This window comes from Scyliorhinus torazame, chromosome 15 (assembly GCF_047496885.1).
Source record: "Scyliorhinus torazame isolate Kashiwa2021f chromosome 15, sScyTor2.1, whole genome shotgun sequence".
Classification (NCBI taxonomy): domain Eukaryota; kingdom Metazoa; phylum Chordata; class Chondrichthyes; order Carcharhiniformes; family Scyliorhinidae; genus Scyliorhinus; species Scyliorhinus torazame.
In genome coordinates, this window is record NC_092721.1 from 170242238 (window position 1) to 170266925 (window position 24688).

A 24688-nucleotide genomic window follows, 5' to 3' on the forward strand; every position below is an offset into this window, starting at 1 on the left:
CTGAGCAGTTGCCATACCAGGCTGTGATGCAGCCCGATAGGATGCTTTCTATGGTGCATCTTTAAAAATTGGTAAGAGTCAATATGGACATGCCGAATTTCCTTAGTTTCCTGAGGAAGGATAGGTGCGTTTGTGCTTTCTTGGACGTTGCGTCGACGTGGGTGGACCAGGACAGGTTGTTGGTGATGTGCACACCTAGGAATTTGAAACTGTCAACCATCTCACATCCTCAGCACAATTGATGCAGACAGGGGTGTGTATGAAACTTTGCTTCCTGAATTAATGACCAGCTCCATAGTTTTACTCACTTTGAGGGTTAGAATGTTGTTGTTACACCACGCCACTAGGTTCTCTATCTCCCTTCTGTACTCAGACTCATCGTTGTTTGGCATCTGACCCACTACAGGCGTGTCATCAGCAAACTTGTAGATGGAGTTGGAGCCAATTGTTGCCACACGGTCATGTGTGCGTAAAGGGAGTATTGTAGGGTCTAAGTACGCAACCTTGTGGCACCCAGGTATTGAGGATTATCGTGGAGGTGTGTTGTTGTTTATCCTTTATGATTGTGGTTTATGGGGCAAGAAGTTGAGGATCCAGATGCAGAGGGAGGAGCCAAGTCCTAGGCTTTGGAGTTTTGATATGAGCTTGGCTGGAATTATGGTGTTGAAGGCGGAGTTGTAGTCAATGAATAGGAGGCTGACATAGAAGTCCTTGTTGTCAAGATGCTCCAGGGATGAGTGTGAGGCCAGGGAGATGGCGTCTGCTGTGGACCGGTTGTGGTGGTATGATGTGTCTCAAGACCAACCTCAGGAAGCACTTCATACTGATAGATGTCAAGCCACCGGACGGTAGTCGTTGAGGCACGTTGCCTGGTACTTCTTTGACACCAGTATGATGGTGGTCTTCTTGAAGCAGGTGGGAACCTCCGAACGCAGTAGGGAGAGGTTGAAGATGTCCGTGAATGCATCCGCCAGTTGGTCTGTGCAGGATCTGAGTGCACGACCAGGGACTCCGTCAGGACCCATTGCTTTCCAAGGGTTCGCTTTCAGCAAGGCCGATCAGACTTCGGAAGCTGTGACAGTAGGTATAGGTGTGTCCAAGGCTTCTGGGGCAGTTTAAAATGGTTTGATGGTTTCCTGCTTGAAACAAGTATAGAATGTATTGAGTTCATTGGGGAGGGATGCGCTGCTGTCGAAGATTCTACTCAGCTTTGCTTTGTAGCCTGTTATGTTGTTTAAGCCTTACCACACCGACGCAAGTTCACACATACTCACACACGCTCATGTCTCTCTCACATTCACACACACACGTCTCTCACATTCACACACACTCATGTCTCTCTCTCTAACATTCACACATACTCAATTCTCTCTCACATATTCACACACACGTGCATGTCTCTCTCACATTCACACAGGCACACATATTCACACACGCGTACGACCCTCTCGCATTCACTCATGCGCATGTCTCTCTGTTACACACACTCATGTCTCTCTCACAATTACACACACACTCATGTCTCTCACATTCACACTCCTGTCTCTCCCACATTCACACACGTGCACCTATCTCTCTCTCACAATCACACATGCGTCTCTTTCACATTCACACACATGTGCATGTCTCGCTCACATTCAGACACATGCTCACATCTCCCTCTCTCACATTCACACACATCTCACATTCACATCCCTCTCTCACATTCATACAGATATTGAACCTCACCCACACAAATGCACTCACCTCACACACAAACCCTCACCCTTACACACACAAAACACTCACACGCACAAACACACTCACCCTCACAAACGCAATCCCCCTCATGCACACAAACATACTCACCCTCACATTCTCACACACATTCTCACACTCACATCCTCACACACACGCTCACCACTTTGCAAGACCTGGCCAGCACCCCACCCCTGCTCTTTTCCCGATGCCAGAAACCCCCACTGCGTTCGTAAGGCCCCAAACCCCCCCCTCCGTTCCCAAGGCCCAAAAGCGCTCGCTCCTTTCACTAGGGCCAAAAAACCTTGTTTTTTCCCCCAAATCACCCGCTCCTTTCTCGAGGCCTGAAAACCCCACCAGCTCCTTTCCCGAGGCCAGAACTGCACCGCTCTTTTCCCGAGGCCCTGCTGTCAGTAGACTCTGCACAGCCTCTTCTCGCCGCTGCCACCCAGCTTCTGGCCAATTCGACTCCTGCCGGCTTCTGCCTCACTTGGGCCTCGCTGTTGGCTGTGGGCTTTTTGCCCTGCAACAGCAAGATGGAATAAGTTAAACAGGCCAATCAGAGCAAGACTTCAAGAAGTCTTGCTCAGATTGGTTCATTTGATTTCTCTAATTACTTTACAATTTTGCATGTTCGAACTGGCATTTACCAGTCATGTGGCGGCTGCAAGTTTTGTGGAGTCTCTGGAGACCCTTCACGGCCCCCTGGGGTCCACAGAGCCCATTTTGGGAAGCCCTGCTATAGCACATTGTAGCAATATTTTTGCTGATTTGCTGAAATCCACAAACACAATTTGAGTTCAAAACTGAAAACATAAAACTGGACATGTGGCCCAGTTTTCACTCAATACATTTATTTATTGAATGAGTGGGTGCACTTGGACCTATTTCTAAATAATTAGGGTACTCGCATTTGTCGTCCAACTCTCGCCAAATATGCCAGCAATCAGCATTTCACAGCATGCCCCAGAGTTTGATGGGACTCAACATAGGACCCCAAGGAGGAGGAGGAAGGAAATTGCCAAGGCTCCAGAATTTCAGGACCTTTATTGAGAGCGAACAGGAGCGGCATTTGTAAAGAAAGGCGATGGCGGAAATCTGGGCTTTTACAGATGATAATTCATTGATCCGGGGCAGGGATAACACTACCTTGCATTTAGAAAATAGTTAGAAATAATCAGCATGGATTTGAAAAGTATGATCATGTATGACAGAGTTCAGTAGGTTTTGAGGATGTAATGGTAAATGGCGGAAATCCAATGGAATAATGTAAACTTTAAAGATTATATCGGATGGGTGGTTGAATGCAAATTGCACCAAGGAACATGGGAACAGTGTGGTTAAATGTGGTCAGGATCGTTTGCTTGCATGGAGGATGAATTCTTACACAAGCTGGTTGGGCTGAATGACCTGTTTCAGTGTTGTGTTTCTGAGTACTGTATATTTATCACAAGCATTTTTAAACTTGTGTGATTACACACATGCAGCAATTTGAGCACATGTGCAAAATTCCAAACAGGTACAATTGTGCAGTTGCAAAGTTGTGAAGATGGGTCTGACATTGGCTCAGTGGCAAACAGTCTGGTATCTCTCTAACAGACTTAACAGTAAATGCACATGCTGCCAAACTTTGTCAAAGTGCCCCATACTGGAAGATGTTAGGATTGGTAATGATGATGCTAGAAACAGGAAATGCTGCGAAGATCCTGCACCTGTCTCATTTAAGAATAGTTCCATCAAGAACTATTCATGTACTGTTAGATTTTCATGTAACAATTTGCCCCTTTCTGCTACAGTAATCTGAGAGAGAAACTCCACCCTGAGTAAGTAATTTTATTTGCACACATTCAGAGGATCAGAGTCTCGTGTTTTCATAACTGCACCGGTTTCAAAACAGGGCAGCACGGTAGCACAGTGGTTAGCACTATTGCTTCACAGCGCCAGGGTACCAGGTTCGATTCCCGGCTTGAGTCCCTGTCTGTGCAGAGTCTGCACGTCCTTCCCGTTTTTGCATGGGTTTCCTCCGGGTGCTCCGGTTTCCCCCCATAAGTCCCGAAAGATGTGCTGTTAGGTAATCTGGACATTCTAAATTCTCCCTCTGTGTACCCGAACAGGTGCCGGAATGTGGCAACTAGGGGCTTTTGACAGTAACTTCATTGCAATGTTAATGTCAGCCTACTTGTGACAATAAATATTATTATTATAAACTGAGCTTCAGTCTATATTTGGTTCTGAAAAGTTTTAGTCAATAGTCACAAGTGAGTTAGTGCTGAAATGCCATTGAGAAGGCATTCGTGGCAAGAAATAATCTTTTGAAAGATGATAGTGAAGTGACCAGGTGCTGACAAACTGGTTTGCAGTGAGAATGACTTGGTTCAGCGCCTCCTCAATAATGGAACTGAGGAATGGAGCTATTTAAGAATAGTTTAACCCCGTTTATGAGAATGGTTTGTACATTCACAGAGCTCTTCATTATCATCTAATAGCCTCCATCCTATTTCTTTTGACATTTAACAATAGAATACTATTAAATGTAAATTTGAGTACTGCACCCTTTTCAGTGTGCAATTAACTTTAAGATCTTGTGAAAGCAGCAACTTATATTGAATGACATATAATTAAAGTATTAAGCATTGCTCCATGTTTCGGTTTCATCTTTGCCTCCTCAGTCCATGGAAATAATAAGTTTTATTGTCTCCCATAAAACCTCAGGAAAGTGGCAGCTGTGGCAGTCTATGTTTGAAGCCAACTAGCTGCTCAGGGAAACTTCACAAGAACTCTGATCATAGAATCCCTACAGAACCCATTCAGCCCATCAAGTTTGCACCAACCCTTCGAAAGACCACCCTACCTAGGCCCGATTCCCCACCCTATTCCTGCAACCCCACCCTAAGGAACAATTTAGCATTGCCAATCTAACCTAACCTGCACATCTTTGGACTGTGGGGGGAAACTGGAGCACCCGGAGGAAACCCACGCAGACACGGGGAGAATGTGTGAACTCCACACAGACAGTGACCCGGGGTCAGAATCGAACCCGGGTCTCTGGCGCTGTGAGACAGCAGTGCATGCCATCATGCCTGTGGTTTGGTTTTGCTGTTGTGTTCTTTGTACCAGTGGAGTTCCTATCTTGTTTTGTAGCATTGTCGTGGGGAATATTGAGGTGCGGGAGCTCTAAGTTGGCTGTATCATTTTGAAATGTACTGTTGTTTCCCGATGTATTAATCATTTGAGTCCCCAAAAATCAGTAAACTATGCCATTTCAGGGGTGCGGGGTTGGCGGAGGGGACACGCGGGGACAGAGCCCACAGTGTCAACGGGGCCACCATGTAGCCATTGGACCTGGTTGGGCACGGGGGGTACGCACCATGTGAACATGTCGGCCTTTCACCCCCTGCAGACAATGGATATTGGAATACAACTAGCAATGGTGGCCTTTCTCTCAGTCGCTGCAGCCCTACTCTGGGCGCTGGGAGGGTTGCCCATATAATGGTGGCTGCTGCATCCTCCACAACATCGCGCAGCAGAGGGGTGACATGCTGGAGAAGGATGAACGCTATTCTTTGTCCAGCTAGGAGGATGCGGGGGAAGGTGAAGAAGGGCAGGACATAGTTCCTGGGCAGGCACAGGAGATCACACAATGTATGCACTAGGGCCAACATGCACGGGACGCTCTGACCACCTCCAGGTTCACCGAGTTGGGGGGGGGGGGGGGAGGGGACTGGCCAGGTGATGCACGATCAATTGCACAAAGACTAAAGTTGGGTACAACTGTGGCTTTATTACAGTCACATGCGTGGCCTCCTGCTGCAGCTGGCGAAATGGCACGGCACTGGAGGTCATGCATATTTATACAGTTCGTCGTGGGCGGAGCCAGCCATCAGGAGCTACCGGCGAACCTGTAGTGCAGGTCCTACCTTACATCTCCTATTACAGTGGTTCACCACATTCACCCCCTGTTTAAAATGAGTCCGGCGGGGGTGATGTGAAACTATATACAATTAGTGCAATTATGTACAGTGGTAGGGAAAGAAAAGTCCATGTTGACGGTCCGGAGGCCGTCAAAGGTTCAGCTGGTCCGGTGCTTTGGTGTTTCGTTGGGAGCAGCATAATGGTGGCAGCAAAGTCGGTGCTGGCGGTGGTGGAGGTGGCACTGATGGCGGTGGTGGCGGTGCTGATGCTGGCCAGTCATCGGGGAACTCCCGGAGCGTGCCGAAGTCCTCTTCGTCCTCTTGTGCGGAAAAGGGGAGGGGGGGTGGTCTGGTGGGGTCAACATTGGCGGCGCGGTGGGAGGTGGGGGGGGCATTGGTGGGGAGGGGGGTGTGATCGGGTGGAACCTGACGGTGCCAGGTCCCTGAGTGAGACAGTATCTTGGCGGCCGTCGGGGAACTTAACGTAGGCATATTGAGGGTTGGCGTGGAGCAGGTGAACCCTGTCCACCAAGGGGTCCGTCTTGTGGAGTCGGACGTGTCTATGGAGAAGGACCGGTCCTAGAGCAGCGAGCCAAGTCGGGAGCGACACCCCGGATGTGGACTTCCTGGGGAAGGTAAAAACACGTTCATGGGGTGTGTTATTAATGGCGGTGCACAATAGTGACCGGATGGAGTGTAGAGCGTCAGAGAGGACCTCCTGCCAGCGAGAGGCTGGGAGGTTCCTGGACCGTAGGGCCAGCTGGACGGCTTTCCAAACCGCCCCATTCTCCCGTTCTACTTGCCCGTTTCCCCGGGGGTTGTAGCTGGTCATCCTGCTGGAGGCTATATCCCTGCTGAGCAGGAACTGATGCAGCTCATCGCTCATGAATGAGGATCCCCTGTCACTGTGGATGTTGGCGGGGAAACCAAACAGAGCGAAGATGGTGCTGAGGGCCTTGATGACGGTGGCAGACGTCATATCGGGCCATGGGATGGCGAAGGGGAATCTGGAGTACTCATGGGCCACACTGAGAATGTACGTGTTACGGTCGGTGGAGGGGTGGGGCCCTTTGAAATCCACGCTGAGGCGTTCAAAGGGGCGGGAAGCCTTCACCAGGCGCGCACGATCTGGCCGGTAGAAGTGCGGCTCGCACTCCGCACAGACCTGGCAGTCCCTGGTGACTGTCCTTACTTCCTTGACGGAGTAGGGCAGATTGCGAGCTTTGACCAGATGGTACAATCGAGTGACCCCCGGGTGACAAAGGCTGTCGTGTAGGGCCCGGAGTTGGTCCACTTGTGCGCTGGCCCATGTACCTCGGGAGAGGGCGTCTGGGGGCTCGTCGAGATTATCGGGGCGATACAAGATCTCGTAATTATAGGTGGAGAGCTCGATTCTCCACCGCAAGACTTTATCATTTTTGATCTTGCCCCGCTGTGTGTTATTGAACATGAAGGCTACCGACCGTTGGTCTGTGAGGAGAGTGAATCTCTTACCGGCCAGGTAATGCCTCCAATGCCGCACAGCTTCAACTATAGCTTGGGCCTCCTTTTCGACGGATGAGTGTCGAATTTCAGAGACATAAAGGGTGCGGGAAAAGAATGCCACGGGTCTGCCTGCCTGGTTTAGAGTGGCGGCAAGGGCGAAGCGTCGCTTTCTACTTGGAAAGGCAGTGACTCGTCCACTGCGCGCATCCCGGCCTTGGCGATGTCTGCTCTGATGCGGGCGAAAGCGTGTTGTGCCTTGGCCGCGAGGGGGAATTTGGTGGACTGGATGAGTGGGCGGGCCTTGTCCGCATAGTTTGGGACCCACTGAGCGTAGTAGGAAAAGAATCCCAGGCAGCGTTTGAGAGCCTTGGGGGAGGGGAAGTTCCATGAGTGGGCGCATGTGGTCGGGGTCGGGCCCGAGAAGTCAGTTTTGGACTATATAGCCGAGAATGGCTAGGTTGAGAATAGTGGCAGTGCGGAGGAATTTCTCGAGGTTGGCAATGTGGTCCCGCTGGTTATGGCCGCAGATGGTGACATTATCTAAGTACGGAAAGGTGGCCCGCAAACCGTACTGGTTGGCCATTCGGTCCATCTCTCTTTGGAAGACCGAGACCCCATTTGTGACACTGAAAGGGACCCTAAGGCAGAGGTAGAGGCGACCGTCCACCTCGAAGGCAGTGTATGGCCGGTCCGACTTCCGGATGGGGAGCTGGTGGTAGGCTGATTTCAGGTCAATTGTTGAGTAGACCCGGTACTGCGCAATCTGATTCACCATATCAGATATGTGTGGGAGGGGGTACGCGTCGAGCTGCGTGTATCGATTGATGGTCTGGCTGTAGTCCACCACCATCCTGTGTTTCTCCCCAGTTTTAACCACTACCACTTGGGCTCTCCAGGGGCTGTTGCTGGCCTCGATAATACCCTCCTTAAGCAGCCGCTGGACTTCGGACCTGAAGAAGGTCTTGTCCTGGGTGCTGTACCGTCTGCTCCTAGTGGCAACGGGCTTGCAATCCGCAGTTAGATTGGCAAAAAGGGAGGAGGGATCGACCTTGAGGGTCGCGAGGCCGCAAACGATAAGGGGGGTAAGGGCCCGCCGAATTTGAGGGTGAGGCTCTGGAGGTTGCACTGGAAGTCCAGGCCCAACAGGAGTGCAGCGCAGAGATTAGGAAGGCCATAGAGGCGGAAGTTACTACATTCTACGCCCTGGACCGTGAGGGTGACCGTACAAAAGCCTTGGATCGGGACAGAGTGGGATCCGGAGGCTAGGGAGATCCTTTGATTGGCAGGGTGGACCGCGAGGGAGCAGCGCCTTACCGTATCTGGGTGAACAAAGCTTTCGGTGCTCCCGGAGTCCGGCAGGCACGAGGTCACGTGGCCGTTGATTTTAACCGTCATCGACGTGGTGGCAAGGTTGTGCGGGCGAGATTGGTCCAGCGTCATCGAAGTGAGCTGCGGGTAGCCATCGGATGCTTCGGGTGGCGAGCGTGTGCGGTTCCGATGTCGGGATGTCTGGATACCCTGTAGGGTACAAGATGGCGGCGCCCATGGTGCGCACATTGCGGGGTCGGGGAAAGATGGCGGCGCCCATGGTGCGCACATTGCGGGGTCAGGACAAGATGGCGGTGCCCATGGGGCGCACGTGGCCGAAGGGGGACAAGATGGCGGCTCCCATTGTGCGTCTGGCATGGGGGAGGGGGCGATAGCGGGCGCGATCGCAGCGACTGTGCGGGCCTGGCACACAGCCGCGAAGTGGCCCTTTTTACTGCAGGCTTTACAAACTGCAGTGCGGGCCGGGCAGTGTTGGCGGGGGTGCTTCTGCTGACAGTAGAAGTATCAGTGGGGACCCCCGAGGTACGCGGATCGGCGTGCGGCGCAGGCATATTGGGAAGGCAGGGCCCCGGCTGAGGAGGTCGTCGGCGGGGTCCAGGAGGGATAGGAAGGAGTAGAAGGGTGGGCAGCGCTGCGGCAGGGGTCCGATTGTACGTTACGGGATGCGACCGTCATGGAGAGCGCCAAGGTTTTTGTCTCCGCCAGTTCGAGCGTGGCCCCTTCCAGTAATCGTTCTCGGATGCGGTCCGACGCAATCCCCGTCACGAAGGCATCGCGCATGAGGAGATTTGCGCGTTCGGCGGCCGTGACGGCCTGACAGTCACAGTCCCGGACGAATGGAATTAGGGCCCAATAGAAGTCTTCGATGGACTCACCAGGTAGTTGCGAGCGGGCGTGTTTGCCTTCTGCGCGTAGTGTTCCTTCAGGAGTTCCATTGCTTTTGTGTAATCCGTGGCGTCTTGGATCAATGGGAACACGCTGGAGCTCAGTCTGGATGTACAGGACATTTATGTTCTGAGCCTTCGTTGGCGCAGGGTCCGCCGCGTTGATGACATGCTAGCCAGTGAGCAAAGTCTTTCCTGGTGTCGGGCGAGTGCGGATCCAGCTGCAGGCGATCGGGCATAATTCGGATATCCATTCTGCGGAATATCTGACTGTAATAAATTAATGCATGATCAATTGCACAAAGACTAAAGTTGGGTACAACTGTGGCTTTATTATAGTCAGATTTGTGGCCTCCTGCTGCAGCTGGCGAAATGTCAGGGCACTGGAGGTCATGCATATTTATACAGTTCTCCCTGGGCGGAGCCAGCCGGCAGGAGCTACCGGCGAACCTGTAGTGCAGGTCCTACCTTACATCTCCTATTACAGTGGTTCACCACACCAGGGGCACGGACATCCTATCCCACCTCTACCCCCCCCCAGACCCTCCTCCTGCCTGCAACCCCCTCTGTGATACTTACCTGCCCAGGGTTGGCAGGAACAGCGGGTATGGTCCATGGGATGGAGGATGATGACAACCCCCGACACCACATGGATTGCAGCGATTCAAGAAGGCAGCTCACCACCACCTTCTCAAGGGAAATTAAGGATGGGAAACAAAAGTTGGCCTAGACTCATCCCATAAAAATGACATTTTAAAAAATCCAAGTTTCAGAGTCAGGCAAATAGTGCATGGAAAAGACAAACTAATGGACTCCCCCAAAGTTCAGTATTGGCTCCAACCATGTTCAACTTGTACGCAAATGTTCTTCCAAAAGCTACCTCTCAAAAATTCACATATGCCGACAACATCTGCCTCGCAACTCAAGCCTGCAACTTCGACACCTTGGACAGGACTCTAAACGAGGACTTATCAAAACGTGAACAATATAACACATGGGGCAAAATTCTCCTACCCGCCCCGCCACATTTCTGCGTCGACCGGCCGGCGGGAGTCTCCGTAACACCGGCCGGTCAATGGGGTTTCACATTGTGGGGCAGCCCCACGCCGTCGGGAAACCCCCCCGGTGCCGGCAGAACGGAGACTCCCGCCGGCGGAGAATGACGCCCATGGTGACTCAAGCCTGCACGGTAGCACAGTTGCTTCACAGGGTCCCAGGTTCGATTCCCGGCTTGGGTCACTGTCTGTGCGGAGTCGACATGTTCTCCCCGTGTCTGCGTGAGTTTCCTCCGGGTGCTCCGGTTTCCTCCCACAGTCCAAAGATGTGCAGGTTAGGTGGATTGGCCATGATAAATTGCTCTTATTGTTCAAAAAGGTTAGGTGGAGTTACTGGGTTATGGGGATAGGGTGGAAGTGTGGACTTAAGTGGGATGCCCTTTCCAAGAGCCAGTGCAGACTCGATGAGCCGAATTACCTCCTTCTGCACTGTAAATTCAATGATTAGCTTTGATGATTCTAAGCCAAGCCCTGCAAAAACAGTATCCAGCTTATTCCATTTTTACACTGCAAAAACCAATAAAGAGCTTAACATCCAAATGAATGGCTACAAGTTAAAGCACTGCCCAATTGTAACAGTACGAAGTCTTACAACACCAGGTTAAAGTCCAACAGGTTTGTTTCGATGTCACTAGCTTTCGGAGCGCTGCTCTTTCCTCAGGTGAGTGAAGAGGTGGAGTTACTGGGTTATGGGGATAAGGTGGAAGGAGCAGCGCTCCGAAAGCTAGTGACATCGAAACAAACCTGTTGGACTTTAACCTGGTGTTGTAAGACTTCGTACTGTGCTCACCCCAGTCCAACGCCGGCATCTCCACATCAATTGTAACATACCTTGGAGTGATCTTCGGAAGGACACTGACCTTCTGGATACACCTAAATGCAACTGTCAAGTCCAGAACACTCACACTCTCATACTCAGTAGCAGAATACTGCACCCCTGTTTGGTCAAGATCATGACACACACACAGAGCTTACACCCAACTGAATGCTACCAGGTGTATTATTACTGGAACAGTGCGCTCAACACCACTCCCTTGGTTCCCTGTTCTGGTAAATATCACTCCTCCACAGATCCGCCAACTTGCAGTAACCCATAAAATAATGAAAATGCACTGCCCCCCCACCTGCCACTCCAGAATGACCTATTCAGCCCATTCGATGTACTACTCCTATCAAGAAGACCGATCTGGAAAAACCCTCCCAAACAGGACATCAACGTAAATTTCACCTGGAAAATTGAATGGGAATCATTGGACATGACAAACAAATACCTGGTCTTAAACCGAACCCAGAAACTGCCTGGTTTAACCTTCCAGGGGAAGAGTGGTACACTTTTCATAGGTTCAAGACCAGCCACAGCCTCTGCTCGGCTAGCCTCCAGAGATGGGGCATTAGCATCATAGAACATAGAACATACAGTGCAGAAGGAGGCCATTCGGCCCATCGAGTCTGCACCGACCCACTTAAGCCCTCACTTCCACCCTATCCCCGTAACCCAATAACCCCTCCTAACCTTTTTGGACACTAAGGGCAATTTATCATGGCCAATCCACCTAACCTGCATGTCTTTGGACTGTGGGAGGAAACCGGAGCACCCGGAGGAAACCCACGCAGACACGGGGAGAACGTGCAGACTCCACACAGACAGTGACCCAGCGGGGAATCGAACCTGGGACCCTGGCGCTATGAAGCCAGTGCTATCCACTTGTGCTACCGTGTCAGCCCACATGTTTCTGTGGGAGACAGTAAACCATGCACCACATCATAGTGGGCAGCACGGTAGCCTTGTGGATAGCACAATTGCTTCACAGCTCCAGGGTCCCAGGTTCGATTCCGGCTTGGGTCACTGTCTGTGCGGAGTCTGCACATCCTCCCCGTGTGTGCGTGGGTTTCCTCCGGGTGCTCCGGTTTCCTCCCACAGTCCAAAGATGTGCAGGTTAGGTGGATTGGCCATGATAAATTGCCCTTAGTGTCCAAAATTGCCCTTGGTGTTGGGTGGGGTTACTGGGTTGTGGGGATGGGGTGGCGGTGTTGACCTTGGGTAGGGTGCTCTTTCCAAGAGACGGTGCAGACTCGATGGGCTGAATGGCCTCCTCCTGCACTGTAAATTCTATGATAATCTATAGAAGGATGTCCAATCCACAGACTCAGGGGAGGCCTATTCACACTCAACACAGCAAGACCGGAAGAAACTGCTTGGCTTGGGGGTGGGGGCAATTATCATAAGTAACATGCCATTGAGAGTGATACTCTGGCTTCAGTTAAATAGATAAGAATGGATCCAGGCGAATGGAATCCCACCCAGCCAGACAACAGCTGAGACGCATTGGAAGATGATCAACTGTGTCAAAGGCGTCAGGCAGGTCAAAACGGACAAGGGATTAGAGTTTACCGTGTTACTATCACATAGAATAGTTGCATAGAATTGAGTTGGTGTTAGTTTGATGCTCAAATCATGAGTCATATTAACTTGTTGGAGTTGTCAAGCACCAGATCCAAAAGGAAGGGATTTGGTGGTTTTCAATGGTGCTGTTCATCCAGATTTCCTGTAAGGAGGTGCTGAGCGTAATTTTATCCTTCAAGAATGGGGGGATGTAGTCCAGTAAAAATGTTTTTCATTTCAAACCGGACTCCAAATTGGCTTCATCCCACACATGCCCCATTTTAATGGAGATGGGTTGAGCGACCATTCTGCTCTAGGGAGATGGGTTGATCACTGTAATCTTTTACAGAGGCAGAGTGTCCCCATTTTAAAAGGCTCTTATTTTTAACCAATGTCGCCAGGTTTCTTGGGGACTCGGGAATCCTGTCAGGTAAAAGGAGGCAAAAAAGGGTTGGATCCATAAGATAGGTGCATTTGCAACACTGCTTGTGAGCCAAGCGAAGCAAAAGTGTTTCCTCCAGAGCCAGCAAGCTTACATTAGCACCCTGCCCTGCAATCTCCAACCCCTACAAATTTCAGCCCAGTCACTGCAATTTCTGATTCCTCCTGCCTCCCCACAAATTTAGCCCCCAACCTGCATCTGCTACTTGGCTGCAGAAGCAAATGGAAGTGAGAAACAGGAGAGACTCGTTATGACATGTTATACTATTGCACAAAATCAAGATCTAGACAATTGTATGTACAAAACTATCCTTTCAGTCCTGAAATTTAATCTAGAAATGTATGCTAACTCACTATCAGGCCATCAAAGCATTTTGTTCTTACATGCTGTGCGGAATGAACATGCTTCCCCTTTGTGTAGCTGGAATCAGGCAGACCAATCATGTGAATTAACTCTAACCTCAGCAGAGAACATTGATATGAGCCTTTAACAATATTAAGTTTACAACCACCAGGAACCGAGGCATACTCTAGTGTATTTTAAAAGGAGAACTTTGGTTTATTTTTCACCAGCAATGCCAATGATTGTTCACAAAAAAAGTGGAAGTGTGGAAACTGATTCTGAAAATACTGTTGAAAATCTTGTAATCTCATAATAAAAACAAAACAACTTTTTCAATGGTCCTTATTACAAATGAACAGAATCACAAAAAACAATTCCTAAAATACACTAACAATCTGGTAATGTCATGTAATAAAATTGGCATATAATTCATTAAGATCACCATAAACCAGCTGTCCTGACTTGGGTAATGTCATTGTACATGAAGCTTGAACAAAATACAAATTACAGCCTTTTATTAAAGAGTATAGGTGAATGCATATTGTCAGAGTAATTGTAGAAGCATTTAATAGATCTGAATGACAAATCACGAGATAAATTATAGTTCAGCGTTTGGATGTAAATCAAAGGTACAAGCCCCAGGGGATCTACCATTAATTGAGAATCAGTGCATTCTAATTATTCCTAATTATATGCATAACAAAATATAAGGAATTGCAATTCTGATTTTCTCATCAATCACTGTTTAACCTTTTGAGAACTAGTTGTTTTCATGAATATAGTTTAAAAAATAAATAGCTGTGAGTCTGTTTTCTTTCATTCACTCATATAAGCATTCGACATTTATTGCCCAACATGAATTTCCCTGCTGAGGTGCATGGGCCATCTCCTGGAACCACTGCCATACAGTAGTTTGACAGGTTTGTTAAGCCACTTGAGAGGGCAGTTAGGAGTCAACCATATTAATGAGAGACTGGAGCCGTATCTAGGTCAGACAAGGTAAGGGCAGAAGGTTTCTCTCCCTCAAGGACATTACTAAACTTTTTCTATCAATCTGACAGCTTCATTTCAATTTTGCTGATAGCCGCACGGTAACACAGTGGTTAGCACTGTTGCGTCCCAGGTTCCATTCCCGGCTTGGATCACTCTGTGCGGAGTCTGCACGTTCTCCCCGTGTCTGCGTGGGTTTCCTCCGGGTGCTCTGGTTTCCTCCCACAAGGCCCAAAAGACGTGCTGTTAGGTCATTTGGACATTCGGAATCTCCCTCAGTCTAGCCGAACAGGCGCCGGAATGTGGCGACTAGAGGCTTTTCACAGTAACTTCATTGCAGTGTTAATGTAAGCCTACTTGCGACAATAAAGATTATTAATATTAAAATTGTTTTTTAAAATTTCTATATTTTGTTGAACTGAATTCAAATTCTCAAACTGCAATGGTGAGGTCTGAACTCCTGTTTACTAACTGTTACGTCACTAGACCATTCACATAATCACTAAAGTACCCTTTGCGGTGACAGACATTGTATCAATGATAGTCACAATTTACCAAATGTGCATTTTGTAGAGACAATGGGAGAAATTGAGCTGATTTTATAACAGGGTGCAGTGGCAGTGAGCTGAGAAGGCATTTTTCATAAGTTTTACATGGATCAGTTCTCACAAGGGGTTGTGACATTAATTTAGATAGTTTTGAGTTCCAGTGTGAATTGGATGATGAGATGTGACCGCAGGAAAACAGAATTTTTTTTGAAAATTGTCTGTACTTCCGGTTGAATGCACACCATTTTGTGTTGTTTTTCTTTAAGTCTTCATATACATTTTTTATGAATCACAACCCAGCAGTAACTAAGCTCTCAACACGAAGGAATTATTATATTGGATTGCATGTACAGATAATTAGATAAACCAGAATGTATCTATTTATGTGCCGCTAGTATTAGCTGTGAGTGCCAATTTGGTGGCATTGAATCAGCAGGTCATGGGTTCAAATCCCACTCCTGGGTTTGATGCACAATCAAGGCTGACACTTCAGTGCGGTGGAGGGAGTGTTGCATTGTCAGAGGTGGTATGGGCTGGATTCTCCGTTTGGGAGTATGTTCTCCCACCGGAGCTGAATCGCACCAGTTTTACAATCTTCTTGCATGGCCTTCTTGAGCAGTCAGCCTGATAGTGAGGTTGCGCAGCCAGCCACACCAACCCCCCCCCCCCCCCCCCCACACCCACCACAAAGCAGTCCGAATACCCCCACCGCAACCCGGCCCCGAACCCCCTACCCACGACACAGTAGGCCCCCACATCCACCTCCCCAAGGACCCTTGCAAAAGTGGGATCCCCCACAGGAACCTCTATAATAGGGGGACACTCCACAGGCACCCCTGTAATAGGGGGACCCCCCCCCCCCCCCACTGCGACCCCTGTAATAGGGCAGGTAAAGAGAGGTAAGTGCAGTGAAATCACATGCTTGAGTGATTGGAATACACTTAGTGCTTGGAATGCAGTTACATCTTTTTGATGTGGCCAATGTTTACAAACATTGAGGTTTCACTGAGGCCAGTGTTCTTCAAACTCGGGGGCGCGATCCGCGGGTGGGTGGCGGGAGGGTCGCGGAGCCGTCCTTTGCGGCGCTCCCGGTCGCTCAAATCCCCGCGCAGCAGCCGGCTTTTAATAACGCCTTTAAAATGGCCGTGAACATGTGAAAAAGATTTGCCCGCATTGCGCATATCGGCGCGCATGCGCAAATCTATGCGCATGCACGCCGATGATCAGGCGCGCATGCGCGGTGCGGCCGCTATTTTATTTAAATGGTTGCAGCTTTTTGTTTTACAAGTTTGGGTTTTTTAAATTCATTTTATTCATTTATTTTATTCATTTAATTTTTATTTTTTTCATTTATTTTATTCATTTTTTTTTACAAGTTCGGGGGGGGGTTTATTCATTTATTTTATTCATTTAATTTCGTTTTCATTTATTTCATTCATTTTATTTTTTATTTTATTTTACAAGTTCGGGGGAGGTTATTTAATACAATTTTACGGAAAAAAATTCAGAACTTTGGACAGATGGAGACTCCATACTTTCCGACACCGGAAGGTTTCACCATCATCCAACAGGTTCCATTGGAGGAGCGTGTACGGGGGCCAAGGGGACCCCAAACCATTTCTTACATTTTTATCAGCAGCAAACAAGGTAAGAGAAAATGGTGGGTGGCTCAGGTCGGCCGGCGTGGGTCGCGAAGGTCAGCCGGCATGGGTCACGAAGGTCAGCCGGTATGGGTCGCCAAGGTCAGCCGGTATGGGTCGCGAAGGTCGGTTGGGTTGGGTCCCGAAGGTTGGCTGGGTTGGGTCCCGAAGGTTGGCCGGTTGGTAAAAATGGGTCCCCGGAAAAAAAGTTTGAAGAACACTGACTGCTGAACTGTGAAGGGATATGAATGGATCAAAGCTGCAGTTAGTTTGTAGAAGCTGTCAATCACAGCCCACTACTGGAAAGCTATGAATGGCTTGCAGCTAATGGATCTGTGGGAACCAAAGGCAGGTCACAGCTGCTCTCCTTGGAGGACTGGACAGGTGGAGCAGCAAGCTAAGTATTACAGCTATAACACTTCCCTCTCCTTTTGTCTGGACTTCTCTCTAGTCTGTGTAGGGTGGGGTCTGTGTGTGGATGGGGCAGTGTGTGGAGGGTGTTCCTTTATTACAGGGGTCCTATGGGGGATTTTATGAGGGGGTCTGGTGTGGAGGCATGGGCAGGCAGAGCAACGTTGAGGAGGGGGGCCTGGCCCTGGATGGTGGCCCACGCGGTGGGCCAAGGGGCAACCGTTGCCCCCTTGGCCCCTGACCGGGCCACACTGGTAAAAACTACAAATGATCTGTGCCCACATGATTTCAGGCCGCAGGGACCGGAGAAACACGGGAGGCCGGGGCATAGAGCGCCGGGCCCGCTAAATAGGTGCAAAGACCCATTTGCATTTTTTTACATCCCCCCGCCGGCGCGCATCATGGACCTCGCTGTTGGGTTGGGGCCTAGTGCTGATCCAATTTTGTCCCAATGCCCGATTCTTCATCCTATCGGAGAATGCATTCCAGTGTCCTTGGACGGAGAATCCCGCCCTATATCATAAAGTATTTCTTGGCACTATTCAATGAAGGCATGTTCCTTCAGGATCCTGACCAACATTTATTTCTCACTCAACATCAGTTTACTGTTCGAATGACATGCTAAGCACAAATGAGCTGTCACATTTACCTGCAAAGCAAGTGACCACACTTCAAGGAAAGCAATCTGTTAGCTGTGGCATACTTTGAGATGCCCTGCTGTTATGAAAGATGCTATATAAATGCAAGCTCTTTCTATCTTTGTTAGCACAAAGGAAATCAAATTCTCCTTGGTGCATGCATGTTGTCAACGATCAATCAACTATAGCTATCAAACCACAGAAGCAGAATAAGTTATTTTCCACATGCACACACGAATATTAGATCAGTAGACTTCTTTCAAAAATACTCAGTCCACTCAATACTTTTAAAAAGGAGCAGGAAAATTGTTTGATTATGGAAGTCATTAGAGGTCATGAAAGTAGATAATTACTGAATTAATTGATGTGTGTGAACTTGCAGATCAACAGAACTATACTACCTTGGAGACTAAGTATTTCTTGTTTCGTGTCTATGTTTTATGATATTAACTGTGCAATTAGTACTCTAATGCGCTACATTAAAACTCTGAATTTACGGTTAACCACTTTACAGGCCATTTTCGTAATTTGACCTCCGTGACCAGTGTGAAGCAATCTTGTTCCAAGATTTATTTTAAGATTAGTTTTTTTTTAATTCTATCGTGGTACAAGTGCACTCGCACAAATAATTTCCTTCCCTAAATTTATTGTAATATTGCAGCATTTAAGGCTGCAAGGCAATTTGCTTAAAGGAAGAACTAATCCACTCAGTTCAAACACAAATGCGCTGTGAGATTTGTCCCGATATATGTCTGTTAAGCAGCCATCAATGGACGGGCTTTCACCTGTAATTCTGCTATAAAAACCTTTATTGTCATTTAAGTGTAAAAAAGTCACCTCGCACATGTGAGAAAATTTCTAGAATTATGGTACTTGTAAAGTTCTCATGACAGAATAATTTTTAAGTCTGTTTTATATGAATTATTTATCTAAAATGTATATAACACAATTTTAATGGGAGTATTTTAACATTTCCCTCTCCTCCGCACCCAACCAGCCCCAGAGAAAATGATGTGCTAGCAGATTGTACTTTTTGATCCTGCATCCCTCCTATCCTAACTAGATTGATATCAAGCCCAGGAACGTTGCCTACTCCAAAGGTGCATGGTCTGCTTTCAGTAGCAAAGTCCCAATTAGGGCGTGGCACCGAATATGACAGTGAAAGCTAGTGGCATTCGGGATCCTGGCTACAAAATGTTCAGGCAATTAATTTTTTTTAAAAGGTGGACAAGGAGGAACAGAGGCGTTGCCTTGCTCCCCTCCAATCTCAGAATTCCCTGCTTTACCACCTCCAACCTGCTCCTTACCACCACACCCTTTTTTCTTGCATTGACAGGAACCATTTTCATGTACGTCTAATCATGGTCCGAACCCCCACATGTTTTGACTCCTGCTCATCAATGATAATGTTGTTTATCCCGGCTTTGGTAGGAGTCAATGTTGGGATTTGCTAAAGAGCGTCAGGTGTGAAAATCTCCCAGAGTCTCTTCCTCCGAAGCCAGATAGTTCAGCATTCACGTCTCCAAGTTTGGGTAGCACAGTGGTTATCAATGTTTCTACACAGCGCCAGGGTCCTGGGTTGGATTCCCGGCTTGGGTCAATATCTGTGCAGAGTCTGCATGTTCTCCCCGTGTCTGCGTGGGTTTCCTCCGGGTGCTCCGGTTTCCTCCCACAAGTCCCGAAAGACATGTAGATTAGGTGAATTGGACATTCCGAAAACTCCCTCAGTGTACCCGAACAGGCACCGTAGTGTGGTGACTAGGAGATTTTCACAGTAACTTCACTGCAGTGTTAATGTAAGCCTACTTGTGACACTAATAAAGATTATTGTTATTAAGTTTAAAAAAAAATTCATTCAAGCTCTTAAAGATTTTTAAAATAACCTAGAATAATTTTATTGTTTTCAGGTGCCTTTGGAAAAACACAATGGTATGCTCGTCTACAGTCCTACAGAAGAAAGTCCTGAATCCTTGCGGTTTGGCATTAATAATGTTGGATTTGAAACCAGCCTGAGTGAACTATTCCCTCCACCAGTTTGTATCAGTACTGTACATATCAATATTGTGGGTATGACTTGCCAATCATGTGTGCAGTCAATAGAGGGCCAGATTTCCAAAGAGAAGGGTATTGTTAGCATTAACGTATCTCTCAAATATAGTAATGCATTGGTAAAGTACATACCTACAATAATCGGCACCCGGCAGATATGTGAGGCGATTGATGACATGGGCTTTGAAGCATCTCTCACTAATGAAAATGGATCTTTGCTTGAGAGGAAAATTCCCACACCAGTTGAAGTTACGGTGAAGTTGGAAGTGGAAGGCATGACATGCCACTTCTGTGTTAACAAAATTGAAGGCAAAATTGGCAAATTGCAAGGTGTAAACCGAGTTAAGGTCAACCTTAACAAACAGGAAGCAATTATTGTATACCAGCCTCGTGTGATTCAACCAGAAGAGCTCAGAAATCAAGTTAATAACTTGGGTTTTCAAGCCACGATCAAGAGTAGACCAGCTTCACTGAAACTGGGTGTGATCAAACCTATTGACTCTCAGGATAGAATAAGAAATAAAACTTTGACGTCCAACGACAAAATGACAAGTGCTACCCACAACATTGTGACAGTAGTTCTCCACGTGGAGGGAATGCATTGCAAGTCTTGTGTTGTTAATATCGAAAGAAATGTCAAAGAGCTCCCAGGAGTACAGAGCATCATGGCGTATTTGGACAGCAAAAAAGTTATCGTGGAGTATGATTCAATCTTGACCAATCCAGCATCATTAAAATTAGCAATTGAAGCTCTACCACCAGGAAACTTTAAAGTTTATCTTCCAACTGACATGGAAATGAAAAATGAGACTTCGCTATTAATTCCAGTTACACCCTTATTACATCAATCCAACTGTGATACTGAAGTACACTCTCAAACCACAACCAGCATCGCAGTGATTAGTATTGGAGGAATGACATGCCATTCTTGTGTACAATCTGTAGAGAACATGATCTCCCAAATGAAAGGTGTAAAATTGATCAAAGTATCACTGGCCAAAGAGAAAGGGCTGATCCATTTTGACCCAGAACAGACAAACCCGGAGGAACTGAGAGCTACCATAGATGAGATGGGATTTGTTGCCTCATTATCTGGTAGGACAACACTCCTGGTTTTCCTCCTCAACATTTGGAACAATATTCATGTTGGGTAATAGAAATAAAGGTTTACAGAAAGAAGAGGTCATATGGCCCTTTGTGCAATCTGAAAGAGAGCAATCTAGTCTAGTGCAACTTTTGAAATCTTAGTCCATAGCCCTGTAGATTACAGCATTTCAAGTGCATATCAACGTGTTACATTCTCAATGCAATGAGTGTTTCCACCTCTGCCACACTTTCTGTCAGTGAAGCAGACCCCCACCATATTCCGGGTGAAGAGATTACCCAACTCCCCTCTAGTTCTTCTACCAGTTAGTTAGATCTGTACCCCCTCGCTAGTGACTTTGCTGCGAACAGAAATAGGTCCTTCATATCCATTCTACTCTTCAATATTGCATATCTCAATAAAATCTTCTCTCAGCCACCTCTGCTACAAATAAAACAACTCCCACCTATGGAATCTTACTTCATAGCTAAACTTCTCCCCAGCAACATCCTTGCAAATCTCTTTTGTTCCCTCCCTCGTGTGATCACATCCTTTGATCACATCCTTCCTGTGGTGCGGTGACCTCAACTGTATACGGTGCTCTAACTGCGGTCTAACTAACGGCAGGCAGTAGCGTAGTGATATTATCGCTGGAATAGCAATCCAGAGACCCAGAGTCATGCTCTGGAGACCCGGGTTTGAATCCCACCATGACAGAAGGTGAAATTTGAATTTAACAAAAATCTGGAATTAAAAGTCTAAAAGGTGACCATGAAACTGTTTTAATTGTTGTAAAAACCCATCTGGTTCACTAATGCCCTTTAGGGATGTAAATTTGTCATCCTTATCTGGTCTGGCCTACATGTGACTTCAGATCCACAGCAATGTGGTTGACTCTTAAGTGCGCTCAGGGATGGGCAATAAATGCTGACCCAGCTAATGACGCCCACATCCCATGAACGAAAAAAAAAAAAAATCTTGTGTTTATACAATTCTAGCATAACCTCCATGCTCTTGTATTCTGCGCATTGACTAAAGGAAAGCATCCCATATGTTTTCTTGGCATTATCCACTTGTCTTTCTACCTTTTGGGATCTGTGGTCATGCACCCAGAGGTTCCTCTGTTCTTATATGTTTCTAAGTATCTATCATTTATGCTGCATTTTTTTGTATTGTCTTCCCCAAATACCACATTCCACAATTCTCTGGATTGAGTACCAGTTGAAACTTCTCAGGACTTGGCAAGTCCGTTGATATCTTTCTGCATTCTACAGCTTTGTTTTTAAAAAAATATTCTTCAATGGGATATGGGTTTCGCTGTCTTGGCCAGCATTTATTAACCATCCCTAATTGTTTTTGAGAAGGTGGTGGTAAGTTGCCTTCTTGAATTGCTGCAGTCCATGTGTTGTAGGAACACTCAGTGCTGTTAGGAAGGGAGTTCCAGGAATTAAGGTGGTGGATTGGATGCCAATCAAACAGGCTGCTTTTTCTTCGATGGTGTCAAGCTTCTTGAGTGTTGTTGGAGCTGCACTCATTCAGGCAAGTGGAGAGTATATCTTGTAGATGGTGGGCAGGTTTGGGGAGTCAGGAGAGGAATTACTCGCTGCAGAATTCCCAGCCTCTGACCTGCTCTTGTAGTCACATTATTTATAAGGCTTCTCCAGTTCAGTTTCTGGTCAATGATAACTCCCAAGGTGTTGATAATTGGGAATCCAGTGTTGGTAATGCCATTGAACGTCAAAGGGAGATGGTTAAATGCTCTCTTGTGGGAGATGGTCATACCCTGGCACTTGTGTGATACAAATGTTATCTGTCACTTGTCAGCCCAAGCCTGAATATTATCCATGCATATGGACATGGACTGCTTTATCATCTGTGGAGTCGTAAATAGTGCTGACCATTGTGCAATCATCAGTGAACATCCCCACTTCTGACCTTATGATGGAGGAAGGTAATTGATGAAAAAGCTGAAGATGGTTGGGCCTAGGACACTGCCCCGAGGAACCTCTACAGTGATGCCCTGGGATGCTGAGATGTTTGACCTCCAACTATCACAGCTATCTTCCTTTGTGCTAGGTATGGCTCCAACAAGTGAAGAATTTCCCCAACTGATTCCCACTGACTCCAGTCTTGCTAGGGGTCTTTGGTACCACACTTGGTGAAATGCTGCCTCACCTCCATTCTGGAATTCAGCTTTTTTCCAGGTTTGGAGCAATGCTGCAATGTGGTCAAGAGGTTAGTGGCCTTGGTGGGACCCAAACAGAGCATCAGTGAGATGGTGTGGGATTCTCTGAGCCCCCGCCGGGTTGGAGAATCGCCGGGGGTCGGCGTAAATCCTGCCCCCGCCGTCCTCCCAATTCTACCACCCCCCAAAAACCGGCCCGGCGTAAGTCGCGCCGCCCGCCTCGGAGAATGGCGGGGTCCGACGCGACTCAATGGGCACAGGGGCCGCCCAAATTCTCCGGCCCGCGATGGGCCAAAGCCCCGCCTGTCTGTAGCCGGTCCCGCCGGCGTAAATTAGAGTAGGTCCCTTACCGGCGGGACCTGACGGTGCGGGAGGGCTCCAGGGTTCCTGGGGGATCGCGGGGGGGATCTGGCTCCGGGAGGTGCCCCCACGGTGGCCTGGCCCATGGTCGGGGCCTACCAATCCACGGGCCGGCCTGTGCCGTGGAGGCACTCTATTGTTCCGCACCGGAGGCTGTGGTCTTCCGCCATTCCTGGTGCGGAAGCGAATCCCTCTGCGCATGCGCGGGGATGACACCAGCACGCGCTGGTGCTCCCGTGCATGCGCCGACTCGCACCGGCTGGCGGAGGCCCTTCGCCGCCGGTTGGCGTGGCACCAAGCCCCTATCCCGCCGGCCGGCGGGGCGCCAACCACTCCGGGTCGGACCTAGCCCCTGAAGGTGCGGAGGATTCCGCACCTTTGGGGCGGCTCGACGCCGGAGTGGTTCCTGCCACTCCGTCCCACCGGGACCCCCCCGCCCTGCCGGTAGGGGAGAATCCCGCCCCAGGTTATTGTTGAGTAGGTGCCAATTGATAGCATTGTCAACAACACCATTCATTACTTTGCTGATGATCGAGAATGGGCTGATGGGGAGATAATTGGCCAGGTTGATTTGTCCTGCTTTTTGCAGACAGGACAGAGCTAGGAAATTTTTCCCATTGCCAGTAGATGTCAATGTTGCAGCTGTACTGGAACAGCTTGGCTAGGAGCGCGGCTAGTTCTGGAGCAGATGTCTTCAGAATCTTTGCTGGAATCTTGTCAGGGCCCATATCCAGTGCCTTCAGCTGTTTCTTGATATCACGTGGAGTGAATAAAATTGGCTGAAGACTGACATCCATAATGATGGGGACCACAGGAGGAGGCCAAGATCCACCTGAAGATGGTTGTCAATACTTCAACCTTGTCTTTGCATGATGTGTTGGGCTCCCCCATCATTGAGGACGGGAAATTTGTGAACCTCTTCCTTTTAGTTTAATTCTCCACTTCCATTCATGAATGGATGTGCGGATTGTAGAGTTTAGATCTGATCTGTTGGTCCTGGGATTGCTCAGCTTTGTCTATTGCATGCTGCTTCCACTGTTTAGCATGCAAGGGGCTTTTCACAGTAACTTCATTGAAGCCTACTTGTGACAATAAGCGATTATTATTATTGTCCAGTGTTGTAGCTTCACTAATATCCCCCTGGGGAGAAGCAATAGATAGATTGGTGGGAATGAGGTCAGGTAGGGTTTTTTCTCTCTTGTTGGCTTCCTTACC

At 48.2% G+C, this 24688-nt stretch overlaps 1 protein-coding gene across 1 annotated transcript in view; it reads left to right on the top strand.

The window, feature by feature from the left end:
* Nucleotides 1–24688, top strand: part of LOC140391979 (copper-transporting ATPase 2-like) — a 193685-nt gene that overhangs the window by 13253 nt on the left and 155744 nt on the right. The window contains exon 2 of the mRNA XM_072477093.1: nucleotides 19703–20939. Within this exon, the coding sequence (XP_072333194.1) occupies nucleotides 19703–20939 (1237 nt within the window). The remainder of the gene's footprint in view (nucleotides 1–19702; nucleotides 20940–24688) is intronic.